Here is a 22,598-nt window from a genome sequence, read left to right on the forward strand (position 1 = left end):
GGGTTGAGTCTCTAAAAGTGGGTGACGGAAGTGAACTTCTTATGGAAAGGAATGGAAGCAGTCAAAGAAAAAGGATGCAGAGTTGAAGAATCAGACTAACAATGCAATCTTAAGCATTTATACTCAGAAGTAGACAGATAGGCAGCGTTGCGTAGTGGTTAGAGTATGACTAAGATCTGGGAGGGACGCGGGTGGCGCTGTGGGTTAAACCACAGAGCCTAGGACTTGCCAATCAGAAGGTCGGTGGTTTGAATCCCCGCGACGGGTGAGCTCCCGTTGCTCGGTCCCTGCTCCTGCCCACCTAGCAGTTCGAAAGCACGTCAAAGTGCAAGTAGATAAATAGGTACCGCTCCGGCGGGAAGGTAAACGGCGTTTTCATGCGCTGCTCTGGTTTGCCAGAAGCGGCTTAGTCATGCTGGCCACATGATTCGGAAGCTGTATGCCGGCTCCCTCGGCCAATAAAGCGAGATGAGCGCCGCAACCCCAGAGTCGGCCACGACTGGACCTAACGGTCAGGGGTCCCTTTACCTTTAAGATCTGGGAGACCAGAATGTCCTTTAGTGACCTTGGGCCAGTCATTGCCTCTCAGCCTAATAAACTACCTCACAGGGTTCATGTGGGAATTAAATGAAAAAAGGCAGAACTATGTATGTCACACCTTGAGCTCCTTGGAGGAAAATGGTGGCATACAAATGGAAGAAATGCACTAATAAATACCACTGAATTCAATAGCGCTTACTCCCTCACCTCCTGAGAGCAAGCCCTACTGATTGATTGATTGATTGATTGATTTAGTATACGGCCCTATACCCATAGATATTGGGGCAGTTTGCAACATAAAACTACAATACAGTGGTACCTCGGGTTAATAACTTAATTCGTTCCAGAGGTCCGTACTTAACCTGAAACTGTTCGTAACCTGAAGCACCACTTTAGCTAATGGGGCCTCCTGCTGCTGCCGGAGCCCGATTTCTGTTCTTATCCTGAAGCAAAGTTCTTAACCTGAAGCACTATTTCTGGCTTAGCGGAGTATGTAACGTGAAGCGTATGTAACCTGAAGCGTATGTAACCTGAAGTACCACTGTATAATAAGACTTCTCAGTAAACCATGTTGAGATTGTGCTGTTAGATTATTTGAGGCTTAAATAAGAAAGGGGTGTCAGAATGTTAGAAGAAGCAAAGCATTGCATAAAGACAAAAGCAGAAGTAGAACATAAGAAGAACAGGTCACAAAATCACTCCTGTTATTTCACAAGCCCATCGGCAGTATTAACAAACTTGATAGCAATGACCGTAGACAATGGCCATGAATCTCACTGAAACCAACAGGGCTTCATAAACATATCAACTTTTGCTCTGGCTTGCGGCCAGTCATTTATAGGTTTTCCCCTTGGTGTGAAAGCATCTCTTACGACATTGCAGCCTCCATCGAGAGCTTGCTTGCAAACGTAGATTTCAAATGTCTTGTCTGTGCATTTTCCGTCTTGGTTTTAACGAGACAGTTGCGTTTACAGACAAAAGCAAAAAGACTAGTAAATAAAGAATTACTTTATCTCAATATTCGGTTACCGTATTTTTCGCACCATAAGACACATTTTTTTCCTCCTAAAAAGTAAGGAGAAATATCTGTGCATCTTATGGAGCGAATGCGTGGTCCCTGGAGCCGAATTGCCCAGGGGCAAAAAGCAGATTGTGCTTTTTTTTTTTTAAAGAAAGAGGGAAGGGGGTATTGAAACGAAGCCACTGAGCAGCTGATCAGCAAGCGATTAGGAGGGAGATAAGGGACTCTGCGATAAAGGAGGCTGCTTGGGAGGGGGGAGGTAAAGATGGTGAACTTGCAAGGAGAGGAGACAGGAATACTAAAGCAAGCAATGAGGAGAGAAACTCACCATCAAATCACGTATCATGTCTGTGGCAACAGCATGAACCACAAAAATCATACATCCACTGTTTCGTTCAGAATATTTTTTTCCTTGTTTTCCTCCTCTAAAAACTAAGTGCGTCTTATGGTCAGGTGCGTCTTAAGAAGCGAAAAATACGGTAATTAACTGATTTCTACCCTGCCCTTTCATCCAAAAGGATCCACATGTAAAATGTGCTCCTGTTCAGGGCTCTAGACAGCTAGTCTCTCCAAACTGGGCATCCCATGCTCTTTCCATTTCTCTTTTCCAGTTGACAGTCTACATTCCATCGTTCCTCATTGCGCAGACACCAGTCTGATCTTTTGTGTGTGTGTGAAGATATTTTTGTACTTCTGCAAATCTTGGGATTCCCCCAACCATACTGATACTTCTGTTATTTCACAATGGCCCCATTTTTATTACAATCTTTGCAACACTACTAGTTTGGAACACAGCTAGGTTATTCTTTTTCTCAATTCGAATCGAAGCTGGTTTTGGGGGGGCGGAAATGCGTGAAGATACAGTATTTCATCCCCTTCATGCATCACTGCCTTGCCGTGGCGAAGGAGCTTGAATAACTCAGAGAAGCTATGAACTATGCCGAGTAGGGAAGTGAGAGCTGGACCATATAGAAGGCTGATCGCTGAAGAATTGATGCTTTTGAATTATGGTGCTGGAGGAGACTCTTGAGAGTCCCATGGACTGCAAGAAGATCAAACGTATCCATCCTTAAGGAAATCAGCCCTGAGTGCTCACTGGAAGGTCAGATCCTGAAGCTGAGGCTCCAATACTTTGGCCACCTCATGAGAAGAGAAGACTCCCTGGAAAAGACCCTGATGTTGGGAAAGATGGAGGGCACAAGGAGAAGGGGACGACAGAGGACGAGATGGTTGGATAGTGTTCTCGAAGCTACCAGCATGAGTTTGACCAAACTGTGGGAGGCAGTGGAAGACAGGAATGCTTGGCGTGCTCTGGTCCATGGGGTCACGAAGAGTCGGACACGACTAAATGACTAAACAACAACAACAACATTTCATGGAACCCTAGAGTTGGAAGTGACCCCAGGGGTCATCTAGTCCAAACCCTGCAATGAAAGAATTTCACCTAAGGCATCCATGACAGATGGCTGTCCAACCTCTGCTTAAAAAACTCCAATGAAGGACAGTCCACAAGCTCCCGGTGGAGACCGTCCCACTGTTGAACAATTCTTACTTTCTCAAATAGCTGCAGCACCACTGAAAGCAACAGGATTTAATTCAGTTGCAATTAACTTGCATCACTGATTTCAAATGAACTGAATCACGTCACAACTACATTCAGTTGCATCAAAGTCTAAATGTTTTAGACTTGTTAGGCCTTGATGCAACTAAAGTTAGCTAAAACGGAAAGAGAAATCTTGTTCTCAGTATCTAGAAGTATTGAAAACAAATATCTAGAAGTATTGAAAACAAATATCTAGAAGTATTGAAAACAATTTTCTATTTCCTGAATCTGGCAAGGGGCAAAATCTATTGCTTTAAAATGTTTCATATTAGATCAAATGCTGGATCGCCATCTTTTAATGGGGGGAGCCGTGTTTGTTGGACAGGGACAGATTGCCCCTTGAAGGAACAATCCAGACAAGGCTCTGGTCTGTTATGTCCGGAGCATAGCTGTCAATGTTTTCCTTTTTTTAAGGGAAATTCCCTTATTCCGAATAGGATTCCTTGCAACCAAAGGGAAAAGTTGACAGCTATGGCCTGGAGTCGCTACCTTTTTTTCCCCTTGACAAATGTTCTGTGCCTTTAACAGCTGCTTGATAAAATCCAACAGGTGCAACTCTTCCTGACGTGGAGACAGAACTGCTGAATTTCCGCATGCAAATCACAGCTGTTCAAGCCACAGAGCCTTGTCACAAAAAGATGACTGGATATGGTTGGACTGCTTGTGCTGACTTTCCCTGCATTAAGAAAATTAAGATACACTGTACAATCTTCCTTTATTATTTTTATCGCCGTCATTTTTATCACCACTCAGTCCACTGCCCAGGCAAGACACTGGTCTAGCACAGGGGTGGCCAACTCTCAAGAGACTGCGATCTACTTTCAGAATTAAAAACTGGCAGTGATCTACCCCTGTTTTGGGGGGTTCAGCTCAAAGTTGCTGAGCTTTTTAGGGAGGAGAAAAGCCCCGTTTTTTAGGGGTTTTAAAAAAGCTTTTTTTGGGGGGGTAAACTTCCGTTTGGGGGGGTTAAAGGCAAGGGACAAAGGGGTAAAGTCACTCACAAAAAGATCGGTATGGATGAAAACAGCAGCGCAGAGAAAGCTCCATCTTCCCTTCCAGAGATCAAACAACAACGGAGGCCGGGGTGAGGGGGCAGGGAAGGAGTAAATTTTAGCGGCGCTAAGGAAAGGGATCCAGAGATCCAGCACGATCTACCAAAACCTCACAGGAATCTACCAGCAGATTGTGATCGACCTGTTGGACATCTCTGGTCTATCACATCCACTTCCAAAAGGTTGAATCCTGACAAGACAGAAGTACTGTTTTGGGGGGGACAGGAGGCGGGCGGGTGTGGAGGACTCCCCGGTCCTGAATGGGGTAACTGTGCCCCTGAAGGACCAGGTGCGCAGCCTGGGAGTCATTCTGGACTCACAGCTGTCCATGGAGGCGCAGGTCAATTATGTGTCCAGGGCAGCTGTTTATCAGCTCCACCTGGTATGCAGGCTGAGACCCTACCTGCCCGCAGACTGTCTCGCCAGAGTGGTGCATGCTCTAGTTATCTCTCGCTTGGATTACTGCAATGCGCTCTATGTGTGGCTACCTTTGAAGGTGACCCAGAAACTACAACTAATCCAGAATGCGGCAGCTAGACTGGTGACTGGGAGCAGCCGCCGAGACCATATAACACCAGTCTTGAATAGACCTACACTGGCTCCCAGTACGTTTCCGAGCACAATTCAAAGTGTTGGTGCGGACCTTTAAAGCCCTAAACGGCCTTGGTCCAGTATACCTGAAGGAGCATCTCCACCTCCATCGTTCTTCCCGGACACTGAGGTCCAGCACCGAGGGCCTTCTGGGGTTTCTCTCGCTGTGAGAAGCCAAGTTACAGGAAACCAGGCAGAGGGCCTTCTCGGTAGTAGCACCCACCCTGTGGAACACCCTTCCACCAGATGTCAAAGAGAAAAATAACCACCAAACTTTTAGAAGACATCTGAAGGCAGCCCTGTTTAGGGAAGTTTTTAATGTTTAATAGGTTATTGTATTTTAGTGTTTTGTTGGAAGCCACCCAGAGTGGCTGGGGAAACCCAGCCAGATGGGCGGGGTATAAAAAACACATTATTATTATTATTATTATTATTATTATTATTATTATTATTATTAGAAAGACATAACCACCAGCAACTGTGTGCACCCAGCCGTGGCAAAACCCAAACCCTTCTTTGAAATCTTTTGGGGGGCCTCAGCCCCCCACCCGATGGCTCCCCTGACCATTAGGTAAATCAGAATGAATCCTCAGTAAACAGGCTGTCTGGAAGGGCTCCAAATATAAGCAGTTTATTTTATTAAGATAGTTTCACGCAGCGCGGTTATTGGGCCTCCTAACCCATCGAACAATGTGTACCTGTCTCTTCCCCCTCATTTCCACTCTCTTTAACTCATTTCCATTTCCCTTTGCTATTGCTGGTTGTTGCTTTTGAGCTTCCTACATATTCCTACACTGCCCTGCTGAGTTAATGGGTGATGTCTCTGGTCCTGCAAGAGGAGCAATTAAAAAGCTGTTTGGGAGTTTTTTTGAGGGGTGGGCAGGGACCAACTCTTCCCATCAAATTTGCAGCCCTGCTACTTTTAATTAAAAACAATGCATACACAGACATGTGTATACACTGGAAGGTTGATACATGCATCTTCTGTGAAACATGTCGATTGGCATTAAGTACCACCACATACTAGTATGTGCCTAAGGAGCCAGTGTTCAGGCTATTGAAATACCGCGTTTTTCGCTCTATAGGATGCACCCGACCATAGGACGCACCTTGTTTTAGAGGGGGAGAACAAGAAAAAAAAATTCTCCCCCTCTCTGCTCAGCGCCCCCTCAGCAAAGCGGCAGGAGAAACGGAGCTCCTTCCATTTCTCCTCCCGCTTGGCTGAAGGGGTGCTGTGCAGCTCTTGCTCTCCCGGCTTTAGCGAAAGGAACCTGACGCCTGTGGAGTGCAGCGGGAACTCGCGCTGCGCTCCGAAGGCTTCAGGCGGCCATCCCTGAAGTCTGGAGAGCGAGAGGGGTCGGTGCACACCAACCCCTCTCGCTCTCCAGGCTTCAGCGAAAGCAACGCGTAGCCTCCGGAGCATGGAGGGAGCGCTCCCTCTGCGCTTCGGAGGCTTTGCATTGCTATCGCTGAAGCCAAAGAGCCTGCATTTGCCCCATAGGACACACACACATTTCCCCTTAATTTTTGGAGGGGAAAAAGTGCGTCCTATAGAGCGAAAAATACGGTAACTCCAAAGATTCCACTAGGAAAGACTAGGGAGGTGAGAGGGGGAGGAGGAAGAAACTTGGTATTACATGCAAACCTTCCTGATAGCTAAAAAAATGTGCAGGATTCTGATCCCAGGAATTTGTCTGGCAACGAGGCATTTCCTTTGCTGTGTACCCTCCTGAACAAAGGCACGGAATAATTAAAATAGTTTGACGATGGCAAAACTTTGATTTTAACAAGGAAGCAGGCGAGTGCTACTTAGACTGGAAACAAATTTAACATGTGTGATGTCTGGGCTTATTAAAATGCTGAACACGACAATGTCCAGGGGCTTACTTTAATTCACAACTGAGTTGAGTGATGGTGGAATTTCTACTGAATTTCAATGAGGGAGGGAAAGTGCATTAAAAAGGAGTTTCTTTTATAAGTTAAATCTCTCTCTCTCACCCCCCCCCCCCCGCTTTCTCTTTTACGCCTTTGCCAAAGAATGCATAACTTAGGCTGACGAGGAGATAGCATGCCACCGCAATTAGTTTACCTTTCTAACACTGTTTTTCGCCTTCCTAACAGTTGTGTTTTTTTCTTTAATTTGGCTGCTTTGAAGGGTATATTTAGTTCAATTGTTGAAGCTGATAGCTGTTACAAGTTTGTTGAGGGCAGAACAGGCTTCTCTTGCAGTATCCTGGGAAAGGAAATAAAGTTGACTGAAAAACAGGCTTAGGGAGCCACAGCCATGGCCAGAGGGATGTGCTTCCTATTTCATTATATTTTATAGAGAAAGAAGTAATTAGAAATGAATTAATTGCTGGGGCTATGTTGGTTTTTGTATATATGGGATTAGACGTTTAATTATTTTTAAAGAGGGCATGTTGCACACTTCTTGGGGCTGAATTTGCTGGTGCTGTTCTTTTTGCGGTGAAATATACTCAGAGTCGCAAAGTGATTTCATGCTCTTTATTCAGCTCATAGTGGTGAGGAGGAATGAATGAATGTCCCCTCAAAGTATCTGCTTTATATACATTATTTACACAATGGGCTGCACATGATTGGCTAATTCCGGAATTCTACTGTAAGCCAATCAGCTTGTGGATTCACTTCTATCTGGAGCATGATTGGGTGGTTCCTGCCAACCAGTCATACTGCTGCATTGTTCTAGGACCAATCAGACTGCTGCATTTTGGATCCTATTGTTCTAGGACCAATCAGACTGCTGCATTTTGGATCCTATTGTTCTAGAACCAATCAGACTGCTGCATTTTGAATCCTATTCAACTCAGTACATAACACGCGGGAAGACTTTTGATCCAGGATGACTCTGCAAGAGGAGGTAAAAGGTAAAGGTAAAGGGACCCCTGCCCATTAGGTCCAGTCGTGGCCGACTCTGGGGTTGCGGCACTCATCTCGCTTTACTGGCCGAGGGAGCCAGCGTACAGCTTCCGGGTCATGTGGCCAGCATGACTAAGCTGCTTCTGGCGAACCAGAGCAGCGCATGGAAACGCCGTTTACCTTCCCGCCAGAGCGGTACCTATTTATCTACTTGCACTTTGACGTGCTTTCGAACTGCTAGGTTGGCAGGAGCAGGGACCGAGTAACGGGAGCTCACCTCGTCGCAGGGATTCGAACCACCGACCTTCTGATCAGCAAGTCCTAGGCTCTGTGGTTTAACCCACAGCGCCACCTGCATCCCCTGCAAGAGGAGGAGAGGGCCTTTTTGCCAATTTCCCTCCCCTGTACAGTTCCCTGAAAATCTGTTTCCGGTTTTCTGGGACTGGGTAGCTCAGTGGGTTAGAATGTGGTGCTCATAACGCCAAGGTTGCAGGGGGTTGGACTAGATGATCCTCATGGTCCCTTACAAATCTACAATTTGATGATTCTGGGATGGAAGATGGTGGTTGTGGGCTGCAGCAGGAGGAAGGAAGGAATGACAATAATCATTGCTCCTCCTGTCCTGTTAGCAAAGACTGTGAACGGAAGAACTTGGTTGTGGAAGGGCACCAATGGATACAACCCTTAATAAAAACAAGTTAAAAATAACAGCAGCAGATAGTCTATATGTCTATCAAGCCAGCAACGAGAAAAATGAAATGCCTACATTGGCTCACAGTACGTTTCCGAGCACAATTCAAAGTGTTGGTGCTGACCTTTAAAGCCCTAAATGGCCTCAGCCCAGTATACCTGAAGGAGCGTCTCCACCCCCATCGTTCAGCCCGGACACTGAGGTCCAGTGCTGAGGGCCTTCTGGCGGTTCCCTCACTGTGAGAAACAAAGCTACAGGCAGAGGGCCTTCTTGGTAGTGGCACCAGCCCTGTGGAACGCCCTCCTATCAGATGTCAAAGAGATAAACAGCTACCTGACATTTAGAAGACATCTGAAGGCAGTCCTGTTCAGGGAAGTTTTTAATGTGTGACATTTTAATGTATTTTTAATCTTTGTTGGAAGCTGCCCAGAGTGGCTGGGGAGACCCAGCCAGATGGGCAGGGTAGAAATAAATTATTATTATTATTATTATTGAAACAGCTCAGCCAGACCCAAAAGTCTTCAAGTCAGGGGAGCTCCTTCTGCTCTCATTTGCTTCACCCAAAAAAAAAAGGAAGAAGATATAAGTGGACTGTGGTCCGTGAACATAAGGTGCCTTTACGGTGCCACGAGACTCTTTTGTTGTTCTTACTGCTAAGTTACTGGAGATTCACACCTTTTCAAAGCAGTGCAATTGCATCATCACTTGGTGGGATGGCTTGGCGGTCTGCAAAAAACTGTTAATTGGTAGAATATGAGTGTGAAAATGAAAGCTGCAGAGGGAAGCTAATGAGTGCTTCTTTCACTGTTTTATTTATTCTCAAGTGTGTGACTGCTTTTACTCTAGTAGTTGCACCCAGAAGTTTATGCATATGGCTGGATCCAAAGGTTACCGTGAGTAAGGCACCTGTTCAAGAAAGGTACAGGCCCCCTGGTTCCATCTCTGATACCCCGAGCCTCACGAGTTGATTTTCAGAGTGCCCAGAGGGACTTAGAAGGAAAGGCCTGTTGTGTGAGTAGAACTCTGCTCTTGTGTCTTAGGAACCAACCCATAATTTCCTATTTTTATTTATTCTTTTAGGTAGGCATTCCCTGATTTAATTCTCTGCACAGAGCACTGCGCCAGCTGATTTGGGGAAAACAACAGCTCTGTCCTTACATTTAGCACCGAAAGGTACAAGACATTGGGATACTAAAAGATATTAAGATTCAACAGGAGTTCTGATGTTAAGAGTTCAAAGTCAGTGGTGGGGGGTGCGGGGAGGGAAAGAGAACCGTAGACTGCAGAATATGCTGTTCTGTATTCAGACATGTGATTTGCATTCTTAAGGAAATCCGCCATGTGAAAGACAGCATAAAACCCATCAGACAATACTAATTAATGTGGCATTTCCTCTGTCTGCCTATTTTTAATGATGTTGTTGCTATGTTTACTTTGCAGAATAGATACCAGTGGAAATGATTTATCAGTTGAAGGACATAACACTGAAATTTTGAATATACCGTATTTTTTGCTCTGTAAGACTCACTTTTTCCCTCCTAAAAAGTAAAAGGAAATGTGTGTGCGTCTTATGGAGCGAATGCAGGCTGCATGGCTATCCCAGAAGCCAGAACAGCAAGAGGGATCGCTGCTTTCGCTGCACAGCAATCCCTATTGTTGTTCTGGATTCTGAGATTCAGAATATTTTTTTTCTTGTTTTCCTCTTCCAAAAACTAGGTGCGTGCGTCTCATGGTCTGGTGCGTCTTATAGAGCGAAAAATATGGTAAATCATGTAATGGTTTTGCCAGACATTACACCAGCACTCCAACTCACATATGTGTGTGCCAGAAGCAGACATTTGGATGAATAATAATAATAATAATAATAATAATTTTTATTTATACCCTGCCCTCCCCAGCCAAGTCCGGGCTCAGAGCGGCTTACAAGCAATAATAAAAACAAGTTGAATGATTACAACTTAAAAACAAAATTAAAATACAACATTAAAATATTGAAACCTTAAAATATTAAAATGTAGCCTCATCGCAGGAGGAGAAGGAAAGGAAAAAAAGAAAGAGGGAGGGAATCAAATTGGCTCCAAGCCAAAGGCCAGGCGGAACAACTCTGTCTTACAGGCCCTGTGGAAAGAAATCAGATCCTGCAGGGCCCTGGTCTCATGAGGCAGTGCGTTCCACCAGGCCGGAGCCAGAGTTGAAAAGGCCCTGCCTCTGGTTGAAGTTAATCTAACTTCCTTAGATTGAACCCTAGCAAGATGAGGAATTCACGTGCAAGGTGTGTGATTCGCCAACCTGATCTAACACCCTGGGCTATGCAAACAGCAATTGGAATTGCTAGTCAGTAAAGGAGGAGACCCCCATTTAGTCTTTTCTGTCAAACAGTGTCTTACTACAGGTTTTGCCTTAAAAAATGAAAGAAGTCTATATGCACACTTTGTTGGATTGGAGCCCTTCTATTTAAGAGTAGCTGTTATTGTTTCTATTACTTTTGTTTATTATTGAGATTACTTGCCTGCCTTTCAGCATGAAGTCCCAGGATGGGTTACAACAGTTTGAAAGCAATTAAAACATCTCACATGAATACTGTCTCTCCAGAGTGGTGCACGCTCTGGTTATCTCCAGCTTGGACTACTGCAATGCGCTCTACGTGGGGCTACCTTGGAAGGTGACCCGGAAACTACAGCTAATCCAGAACGTGGCAGCTAGGCCGGTGACTGGGAGCGGCCGGAAGGACCATATAACACCAGTCCTGAAAGATCTCCATTGGCTCCTGGTACATTTCCGAGCACAATTCCAAGTGTTGGTGCTGACCTTTAAAGCCCTGAACGGTTCCATCCATCCTCAAAGAGAGTCTCCACCCCCATCGTTCAGCCCGGACACTGAGGTCCAGCTCCATGGGCCTTCTGGTGGTTCCCTCATTGCGAGAAGTAAAGTTACAGGGACCCAGGCAGAGGGCCTTCTTGGTAGCAGCACCCACCCTGTGGAACACCCTCCCACCAGATGTCAAGGAGATAAGTAACTATACAATCTTTAGAAGACATCTGGAGATGCTTTAGTTGAGATTCCTGGATTGCAGGTGGTTGGTCTAGATGACCCCTGGGTTCCCCTTCAACTCTACAATTCTGTGAGGCTGGCTGCATGTGCTGTTGATAATTGTTATGTACTGAGTTGAATAGGATCCAAAATGCAGCAGTCTGGTCCTAGAACAATAGGATTCAGAATGCAGTAGTCTGATTGGTCCTAGAACAATGCAGCAGTCTGACTGGTCCTAGAACAATGCAGCAGTCTGATTGGTCCTAGAACAATGCAGTAGTCTGATTGGTCCTAGAACAATGCAGCAGTATGATTGGTCTGCAGGAGCCACCCAATCCAGCTCCAGATGGAAGTGAATCCACAACCTGATTGGCCTACAGGAGAATTCCGGAATTAGCCAATCACGTGCAGCCCATTGTGTAAACAATGTATATAAAGCAGATACTTTGGGGAAACTTTCATTCCTCCTCACCACTATGAGCTGAATAAAGAGCATGAAATCCACTCTCGACTCTGACTATATTTCAATAATGCACGTCTGCATCCCACCATGTGGTGGAGATTCCTTAGTCTACCGATGTCTGGAATATTCCCTTAATTTTCTGCTTTTATTTCCACAGTCATACCCATCCCGGCTTAGAAACAGTGCTCATTCAGTATTAGCACATGATAAATCATACCACTCAATAACTCAAATATCATTGTCTGCAAGAGTTGGCTAGTTATGTAATATTTCCGACTTCCTCTACCTCCCCTTTTCTGCTTATGATGCCCCGGTTCCCTTCTACAGGCAATCAAGCCAAGAGCCGTTTCCTGTTTGCCTTTAAACGCTTGTTGTGGTTAAAATCCGCAAGGATGTTGATGGAAAGCAATTTGGGACAATTTCCCTTCTGCTGGTTTTCCCTACTTGATCATTTCAGATCCTGAAAAATAGCAAATGCGACGCTGCTCTAAAGGTTTCAGTTGATCAGAAAAAAATGAGCATATTCAGACAACAGCGATACCATGTTCATGCTAAAATGAATGTCTTTTGACAGATGTCTCACTACTGCGTAACAGTTTTTGTGATTCAGTTTTACGACTTAGCAACCCAGCCAGATGGGTTGGAAATAAATAAATAAATAAATAAATAAATAAATAAATAAATAAATAAATCCCCCAATTTATTTTCCACAACAAAAGTGCAGAAAATATTCAGAATGAAACTATGGGACAAAAAACACACACCACATGATTCTTCTCTTAAAATAACCAAAAAAACCCCCAAACATTTCAGGACAGATTTTTAAACAGAGCTCAAGTCTTGATGGAGATTTTCAGGCTACAATTTTTTAAAAACAAAACAGGGAACTCCCAAATCTCAGTTGCTTCTGTTTTTCTTTTCTGGGACAACAATGTACTCTTCTCCCTTAGAAAAAAAAACCCCCGCACTCGAGTATTTTATCAACACTATCTGGAACACTAGCGCTGCTTTTCCACTTAAAAAGAAGAATTGATTCAGAAACTAGGTCAACTCCCTTGGAAAAAAATACGTATTTGCTTGGATCAGTTCCTGTACTCCACCCACCACCAAAATTACGCGGACAGTTTTACTTCCCAATCAACAAACTCTGGTGAAGTAGTTGGTAGCCTTTGTAATTACAGTGAAACGGTCGCTCCTGTTTGAATCTATCACAGAAGAGGGATACCATAATTGTTCTAATTCAGGGATCCCCGAACTCGGGTCTCCAGCTGTTTTTGGACTACAATTCCCATCACCCCTGACCACTAGTCCTGCTAAGCTAGGGATGATGGGAGTTGCAGTCCAAAAACAGCTGGAGACCCTCACAATGAGGTAAGAAACCCAACAGCTGCTGCTTACAAACAGAACTGAGAAACCTCCCACCTCAGGCTGACTTGGTTAACTGTGTGAGTGCCTGGAGGCTGTTGGAGGATGGATGGCAGCTAACAGATTGAGGTTGAATCCTGACAAGACAGAAGTACTGTTTTTGGGGGACAGGGGGCAGGCAGGTGTGGGGGATTCCCTGGTCCTGAATGGGGTAACTGTGCCCCCGAAGGACCAGGTGCGCAGCCTGGGAGTCATTTTGGACTCACAGCTGTCCATGGAGGTGCAGTTTAATTCTGGGTCCAGGGTGGCTGTCTACCAGCTCCACCTGGTACGGAGGCTAAGACCCTACCTGCCCGCAGACTGTCTCGCCAGAGTGGTGCATGCTCTAGTTATCTCCTGCTTGGACTACTGCAATGCGCTCTACGTGGGGCTACCTTTGAAGGTGACCCGGAAACTGCAATTAATCCAGAATGCGGCAGCTAGACTGGTGACTGGGAGTGGCCGCCGGGACCACATAACACCGATCCTGAGAGATCTGCATTGGCTCCCAGTATGTTTCCGAGCACAATTCAAAGTGTTGGTGCTGTCCTTTAAAGCCCTAAACGGCCTCGGCCCTGTATACCTGAAGGAGCGTCTCCACCCCCATCGTTCAGCCTGGACACTGAGATTCAGCGCTGAGGGCCTTCTGGCGGTTCCCTCATTGCGAGAAGTGAGGTTACAGGGAACCAGACAGAGGGCCTTCTCAGTAGTGGCACCCACCCTGTGGAGCACCCTCCCTTTAGATGTGAAGGAAATAAGCAGCTATCCTATCTTTAAAAGACATCTGAAGGCAGCCCTGTTCAGGGAAGTTTTTAATATTTAATGCTGTACTGTTTTTAACATTTGATTGGGAGCCGCCCAGAGTGGCTGGGGAAACTCAGCCAGATGGGCGGGGTATAAATAATAAATTATTATTATTATAGACAGGAGGGACGGAGACCCTGCTCAGCATTTTAATTTTGGGTGTGCGTGTGACTCATTTGAAAGCCCTTGATTGGTGCTTCTGGAGAACTGTGCCTCTGAGACAGAGCTGCTCAGGTGAAAGCAGAAGCCCTGCCTGCCAGGTGGCATCACTTCAGACCCCGTGTGTTGTCAGGAGCAGGTATGTCCCCACAAGCCGGGCTACCATGCACTAGGGAGAGAAAGGCACCGTTTTCATCTACCTGTCCAGTCGGATGATTGGAGTAGGCAGCACACACGTTAAAAGCCAACCGAACTCAGCCAAGGTGTGTAGCAAAGGACCATAATCCGTTTTGATTTCACTGCCCTATATAAAAAAAAACCCAGAGGCATTAGTATATTTGGGGAGAGCAGCAAGCATTTCCACAAGCCAAATACAGTGGTACCTCGGGTTACATACGCTTCAGGTTACAGACTCCGCTAACCCAGAAATAGTACCTCGGGTTAAGAACTTTGCTTCAGGATGAGAACAGAAATTGTGCTCCGGCGGCGTGGCAGCAGCAGGAGGCCCCATGAGCTAAAGTGGTGCTTCAGGTTAAGAACAGTTTCAGGTTAAGAACGGACCTCCGGAACGAATTAAGTACAAGATTTCTGTTCTCACCCTGAGTTCTTAACCCGAGGTACTATTTCTGGGTTAGCAGAGTCTGTAACCTGAAGCGTATGTAACCCAAGGTACCACTGTATTATTATTATTGACTATCAGCTAAAAACTGAGGGTGGGTGGGTCGGGAAAACCGGCGAGGGAACAAACAGGTAGAGCCCCAGGTACAGGCTGGTTAAATGGGCAGATCCGAGGGAAGCCTACCCGTTCTGTTGGCTCCGCCCCCTGGCACAGTCCAAGTCCCAGCCGGCATCCCCATTTGCCAAAGCAGGGTGCAGGCTAGGATCCAGTCAGTTTCTGATAGGCGGCGGGGGCATCTGCCCCCCCATCAGGAAGGGCACGGCAGTTCTAATGCCCGATTAATCCCATGACTGAAAAAGAATGTGCGTGGCAGGCAGATGAACTCTGAAAAATGGCATTATTGGCCCAACACAATTAACTCTGCTAAACCTAAGAAGATAGCTCAGACAATTACTGGCAAAGTCTGTTTATGTTATTTGGCTATTCTTGGTTATTTAGCTATTCAAACTTGGTAAACGTACATTGGATCTGATTTGCATGTTATTCTCACATATAAATTTCATCTCCCCTCTTTCCCCCATACCCAGTTGTTATTTGTTATTATAATTACTTTACTATATTATTACTTTAACTTTAATGTGTGCCCTGCCCTTCCTCCCATGACAGAAGCAAAAAGAAAAGGGAAAAGGATGTTATGTGCCTGATTGACCTTTAACTCTGTCGCTGAACTGAGAGCAAACAAGGAAATTATGAGTCTGTGATTCTGCTTTCTTAATTAATGCTGATCAAACATAGCAATTGTGTGTGGGAGAAATCTGGATATTCTGCCAAAGCCACTTTTGCTGATGAGGAAACAAGCCATGTTTAAAATGAAAAGTTAAGTTTGCTGCTTCTTCCTTCTGTTTGAATGCATGGTCATCAGAATCGAGCCATTGGGTGGTATAATACAACAAAGTAGTTCTGAAGTAGTTCTGCGAGCACTAGGATTTCCTTTTACACAATGGAACTTCCTCTCTCTGCATGTCCCCATACTTCAAATTTACTCAGGAGGGAGAACAGATTTATGGGGTGTGCAGGAGGCACACGGGGAGAGGAAGCTCAGTTGCTCAGCCAAAAGCCCCGGTGCTAACAGAACTACTTTACTAGATACCGTATTTTTTCCTCTATAAGACTCACTTTTCCCCTCCTAAAAAGTAAGGGGAAATGTGTGTGCGTCTTATGCAGCGAATGCAGGCTGCGCAGCTATCCCAGAATCCAGAACAGCAAGAGGTACTGCTGTTTTCACTGCGCAGCAATCCCTCTTGCTGTTCTGGCTTCTGAGATTCAGAATATTTTTTTTCTTGTTTTCCTCCTACAAAAACTAGATACGTCTTGTGGTCTGGTGCGTCTTATAGAGTGAAAAATACGGTACTTATTTTATGCACTAATTCCCCTTACTTTTTTTTTTAAAAAAGGCTTACCCTTCCAAAGTTAAGGATTTTTGAAATGCAGTGTAATTTAAAAGTAGAATGCCTAGTGGTTAGAAAAGCTGCCCTCATCTCCAAAGTGGGGTGGGGAAAAAAATATTTCAAAGGCAAACACATTTTTGAGAGGCCACCTTGATTGGGGAACTTAACGAGTCAGCTAATTGTGCTTCGTCATTTCCTAGAAACCATTTCCATCATTTCAGCAAGAGGTTCAGTTTTTCCAGCAGAAGCTGCCACCACATATATACTGTCAGCAGTACAGTGGCTAATTTCTTTGGCCCAAACCAAACATCAACCCAAACCCATGTGTGGTTTTTCAGGTTTGTCTGCCAGGCGTATTTTGCATGAAATGTTCAAATAAGAATGTGCGACGCAGAAATCGCAATATACAACTGTGGCAAGCTCCTGATATTTATTCAGAGGCTTCTTGCTGAATGAAATAATCTGCTATGATGTATTTTAAGTAGCAGATACTACAATGTGCTAGTGTGTGCCTCAAAAGTTTGAATCGGTATGTAACCTTAAAGGCCTGACCAATATCTACACTACAGTGGTACCTCAGGTTAAGTACTTAATTCATTTCGGAGGTCCGTTCTTAACCTGAAACTGTTCTTAACCTGAAGCACCACTTTAGCTAATGGGGCCTCCTGCTGCCGTCACGCCGCCGGAGCCCAATTTCTGTTCTCATCCTGAAGCAAAGTTCTTAACCCGAAGCACTATTTCTGGTTTAGCGGAGTCTGTAACCTGAAGCGTATGTAACCTGAAGCGTATGTAACCTGAGGTACCACTGTATCAATATTTCCTTAGTAATATTTATGTATTAGTTAAGAGTGTTTACAAGAAAATATAGTAACTGGGTTTTCCAACTCAAGCCAACTCAGTTGCACCCATTTTACAGACTGGCTTATACTGATTTACTAATTTGAACTAAATTTGTAATCAATATCATTCTGAATCTGGAGACAAACAAACCTATGAGACTAACTTGCATACATAAAAACAAAAACAAGGTATTTACCTCAATTACAGTCCATTGTTCTACAACAATGGCATCATTTCCTTTCCTGTTTGAACCGGGCACTCCTGTGCCTTCTTCTTCATATATAAATAAGCCTTCTAATGATTTGGGCAAGTAGTCAGCTGGGGAAACAAGAAAAGAAGGAAGTAAATGATAGAAAGCTTGAATTGTTAAGAAATATATCATTACTGTAGCTGCTTTTTATTACATTCAAATGAGGGTGTTTTTCTTCCTATTCTGTCTTAGCACGTCAGCACTCTTCTGTCTTTGGAGTCTACAGAGAAAAATAATGTCACCTTTACCAACTAAACTGATCATGGAATCAAGTGTGGATTGTACCAGCTTCTAGTGCTATTCTCCACGAGAGATTACACACACACACACACACACACACAGAGAGAGAGAGAGAGACAAACCTGGTATGGAATTACTGTGTAGAAGAAATATGTCATTTCCCTCTCCTAAAGAGCCTGTAAAAAGAAGGTACAGTGGTACCTCAGGTTAAGTACTTAATTCGTTCCGGAGGTCCGTACTTAACCTGAAACTGTTCTTAACCTGAAGCACCACTTTAGCTAATGGGGCCTCCTGCTGCCGCCGTGCCGCCGGAGCACGATTTCTGTTCTCATCCTGAAGCAAAGTACTTAACCTGAAGCACTATTTCTGGGTTAGCGGAGTCTGTAACCTGAAGCGTATGTAACCTGAGGTACCACTGTACCTGATTCCTGGCACGTTGCATGTGCTAGATATAAGGGTGTGTGTGAGAGAGATAAAGAGAGAGAACAGTGCCTGAACTGTTGTCCTCTGATCTGTTGTAGCTGTATAATGTTCAGATGATCTCTGCCTGCCTGCCTCTCTCTCTCACACTTCTTAGGATATTAAGGACCACTGGATGGTTGAGTCCTGTCCAAGGCGACTATGGGGTTGTGGCGCTCATCTCGCTTTCAGGCCAAGACAGCCGGTGTTTGTCCACAGACAGCTTTCCGGGTCAAGTGGCCAGCATGACTAAACCACTTCTGGCGCAACAGAACACCATGATGGAAACCAGAGCGCACGGAAACACAGTTTACCTTCCCGCCACAGTGGTACCTATTTATCTACTTGCACTGGCGTGCTTTCGAACTGCTAGGTTGGCAGGAGCTGGGACAGAGCAATGGGAGCTCACCCCGTCACGGGGATTCAAACCGCTGACCTTCCGACTGGCAAGCCCAAGAGGCTCAGTGGTTTAGACCATAGCGCCACCCGCGTATACCAGGATGTCACACCCTCACACATTATCATCACTGTGAAGAATGCTGCAGAATGAAGTGAGCCCAGAAGTGACATCATCAGTGTGAGACATTGGGAGCACACTCTTCCTTCTCTCTCTTAACACATGACCATTTTAGAGGTCCTTTTGAGAAAGGGGGATGGCACATTTTTCCTACAGATCGACTCAGGGCATCATTTGCTACTTCCAAGTAATGGCGCTAGCAACTTGTGGAGTCCCCACACTTAAATTCCACGATCTGTTACGTTACTATACTGTATGTACTTTTCTCTGTAAATGCCAAACACAGTCAATCACCCACGACATACTAAAACAAAATCTAGAAAGGTAGATTTCTTTGGAAAGGTTATCTTTCCAAAGATAAAGGAATAAAAACATTTTAATAAATATATCCAATTGCCATATTAAAATTGTTTATGTTCAACTATTTTCCATACAGGGAAAATCAGTTATGGAAAACATTAAAATGAACATTAATAGCCAAATGATAACATTAAGAAGACCTCTTAAATGAACCACATTATCGTTTGTTTACATATACTTTATGTTAATGTGTAAAATATAAAGCACTAAGCAGGCATAAAATTACTCACTTAAGAGCTTTTCTTAACGTCATCATTTTGCTATTAATGCTTCTCACTTGAATATCTTCCATACAAGGACTGTGTGAAATGTTTGTTAGAAGCAGCTCTTTAGAGAAGCAACCTCACACAAAGAAACTGTTCTTGATGCCCTTTGTTCCATTCATACCCAACTATCACAAACAGGGATGGTAACAGTGAAGAAATGAATATTGGGCGAAAAATTAGCATGCTACTTTAAAGAACTTGAAGCTTTTCAGTTAGCAAATAATCACATTGAAGCCCGAACTTCCAATCACATAAGTAACCAATTATGTGCTATTCTCCTGCTTTATATGCATTTTGATGCATTATTAGAGCTATGAATGGTATCACAAAATTCAGAAAAACAAAAGACAACTGTGTTCCTATCCGTGTATTAGTTTAGGAGTTGTGAATCAGGTCGGTTCACTCACAAACACCCCTACTTTTTTGCCATCTAATTCTCTAAGAACAATTAATGTTGTTAGAAAAATATTACTTGCTGAAAAAAATAGAATATTTCTCTACTGTTTGTCTCTTCCCTCACAATAATCATTTCCTCCTTCCTACTCTTATTGTACAACATTGATTAAGTAAGAGAAGCCACTACATTATCTAGGTCCTTTACTGTTCTGAAATAAATAATACTATTATCGCCTTTTTCAGGTGCAAAGAGACGAATGGTATGATTACAGTTACCTTTAGAAGCCTCCCAGTGTACGAATGAGTCAATTAAGGACAACCCTTGTTTGTAATAAAACGTGGTTAACTCTAGCCAGTCAGCATCCAAAGTACTTATCACTGGTCCTTTCCTTGATACTTTTAGAGACAAAACACCGTCGTGATATGTCCAACAGGTGGAATCATCCTCGAAGACGTTGAAGACTGTATACAATTTGTTCTCTGATAAGAAATTAGGAAATAAAGAAGTCAGGGATAACGAGGGCTTGGAGGAATGGAGTAACTAAGATTAACCTTTTGAAAATGGAACACTTATCAAGAGAAGTTATAAGTATTTCAAGTGGAGAAACTTAAACTTGTCCATAGATCATGACACAAAGCCTCAACATGGCAAAGGAAAACCCTTTAAACTCAAGTAGGGTGTTGAAAGTCAATATGCTGGAAGCTTCTGAGCCAACAGACAACTTAATAGAGGTGCTTAATGTTTGAAATCCTCCTTCTCCTTAGACAGAACAAGGCTGTCTCATCTTTGAGTTCTTTTCCTAACTCTCAAAACGCTCGTTCTCTGTCTCTCTTTGAGTGGACAGCTCTGCTTTTGAATCTTCCCTGCCCAGTCCTAGGCACTTTGCCCGTCTTGTTTTACATCCCCTTTCTCAGTGCTCTAATTTTCTCATCTATCCAATCTATTTTTACACTGCTGGCATCTCACGGCATAATCTGGTCTCTGCAATTATGCTGCTGACATCCCTTCAAAGAGTTCTGATTTTTCCCCATACTGAACTTCAGACAACGGCAACTTCCTTTTCAACATTTCTAAGATTCACCTTTCTCACTCTGCGCATACTTGCCTAAGTTGCTATAACTTTCTTCTTGATTACCTATCTTTGTGCCCTATATCTGTTCTTCGGTTAATACAGAATGCCTACACTGCCTCTGTCTGGAAAATGCAAAGACCTTAGCAGCTTCCTAAGCTCCGTAAGACTTTCATAGAACAGTTTCCCTAAGCCACAAAAGGTTTACATTACTCTCTTCCTCCAGTAGTCAAAACCACATTGTGTTAAATAGAAGATGGGGAAGAAGATGGAGAAGAAGATGGAGAAGAGGAAGAGCATTTTTTGATCCAATGTGGGCACAGCCACATGGGACCGTATGTCAACCAAGTTCTGTTTCACCACCACCATGTCACCTGCTGGCATGCCTACTGATGGTGTAACTGGTGATTAGGAGAAATGGGAGGTTAATGCATATTTTTTGTACGCCCCCCCTGTCTCTTTGCTTGAGCTGAATGTGCAATCCAAGTAACTTGTAGGAAAGTCAGGGGGCTAAATGGGGATGCTCACAGACCAGGGATGCACAAATCTGTTAATTCTTGTTTCTTTCAGTTTCCCAAGCTTGAGTTCAGTACTCCACAATACCACATCAGTTTACTTAAAACAAAAAAACAACCCAACTCCTTTTGAAAATTCACCATTATTTCCAAAAATTCCTCATCATACTCATTTCGCAAGACATTTTTGTCAAATATATCTTTTTTTTTGCAAAACAATTTCCCCTAATGTAATTCATTGTTTTGTACGTTGATTTCACTTACACGTGCATTTTATGCACACTTGAGCCCAGTATATGCACACACAGCTCCTGGTGGGAAAACTGCACTACAAAATTCAGAGAAGGGCTGTTCTCACAGGCTAGCCATGTTTCAGTCTGTGCATCGTTTCAGTAACTGCAGATTAAGTAGGTTGGCCTTTAAATGCAAATTCAATTGAAATTCTGCCCCATTCATAGCACAGACGCCTTGTTCCTACTGAAGGCCATCCTGTTGCTGTGTGTAGAATACCCACATGCCTGTTTCCATCCACATTTGTAGCTGGGGTTGGGGAGGTGGCAAAACAGGCCCATAGGTTTATGGGGACCTTCTGGATAAGGGCACTGTGCATGCATGTAATAAAGGTAAAGGTAAAGGGATCCCTGACCATTAGGTCCAGTCGTGACCGACTCTGGGGTTGCAGCGCTCATCTCGCTTTATTGGCCGAGGGAGCCGGCATACAGCTTCCGGGTCATGTGGCCAGCATGACTAAGCCGCTTCTGGCGAACCAGAGCAGCGCACGGAAACGCCGTTTACCTTCCCGCCGGAGTGGTACCTATTTATCTACTTGCACTTTGATGTGCTTTCGAACTGCTAGGTTGGCAGGAGCAGGGACCGAACAATGGGAGCTCACCCCATCGTGGGGATTCGAACCGCCGACGTTCTGATCGGCAAGTCCTAGGCTCTGTGGTTTAACCCACAGCGCCACCCGCATCCCTAATAAAACCCACAGCGCCACCCGCGTCCCTAATGCATGCATGTGATAATGACCAATAATTCAATTTCAAGTTCACAAAACCACATCCTAGCAATTGAGACTACACCCAATGACCATCATATTCATTGAAGCAATGCCATGCAAAATAGATGAATTTTGCAACCTTTCTGTAATGCTATCAGGGACACGCTATTTCTGACCTCATTCAGGAGGACATTCCAAAACCTCAGGGTGACTGCAACAAAAGTCCTGTGACCAGCTGATGATGACTGCATGCGGCATCATGTGAAAATATGGAGCAACCCTTTCTCTGAGGACTGCAGCTGGCAAAGGGACTCACACAGAGAGAGGCAGTTCCCTGAATTAGGTTTGTTTCAGGCTGTGAAGTCAACACCAACATGTTGAGC

The 22,598-nt window shown here is 44.4% G+C and overlaps 2 protein-coding genes across 4 annotated transcripts in view; one reads left to right on the plus strand and one right to left on the minus strand.

The window, feature by feature from the left end:
• Positions 1 to 22,598, plus strand: part of COQ10B (coenzyme Q10B) — a 376,006-nt gene that overhangs the window by 79,820 nt on the left and 273,588 nt on the right. The window lies entirely within an intron of this gene.
• RFTN2 (raftlin family member 2) overlaps positions 1 to 22,598 on the minus strand; it is a 54,278-nt gene that overhangs the window by 14,891 nt on the left and 16,789 nt on the right. For all 3 annotated transcript variants that reach the window (XM_083629710.1, XM_083629709.1, XM_083629711.1), the window contains 3 exons: positions 19,907 to 20,110; positions 17,339 to 17,460; positions 14,436 to 14,539 (listed from right to left, as the gene is read on the minus strand). In XM_083629710.1, the coding sequence (XP_083485836.1) occupies positions 14,436 to 14,539; positions 17,339 to 17,460; positions 19,907 to 20,110 (430 nt within the window). The remainder of the gene's footprint in view (positions 1 to 14,435; positions 14,540 to 17,338; positions 17,461 to 19,906; positions 20,111 to 22,598) is intronic.

The sequence above is a fragment of the Podarcis filfolensis genome (assembly GCF_964270895.1).
Source record: "Podarcis filfolensis genome assembly, chromosome: 1".
NCBI lineage: Eukaryota > Metazoa > Chordata > Lepidosauria > Squamata > Lacertidae > Podarcis > Podarcis filfolensis.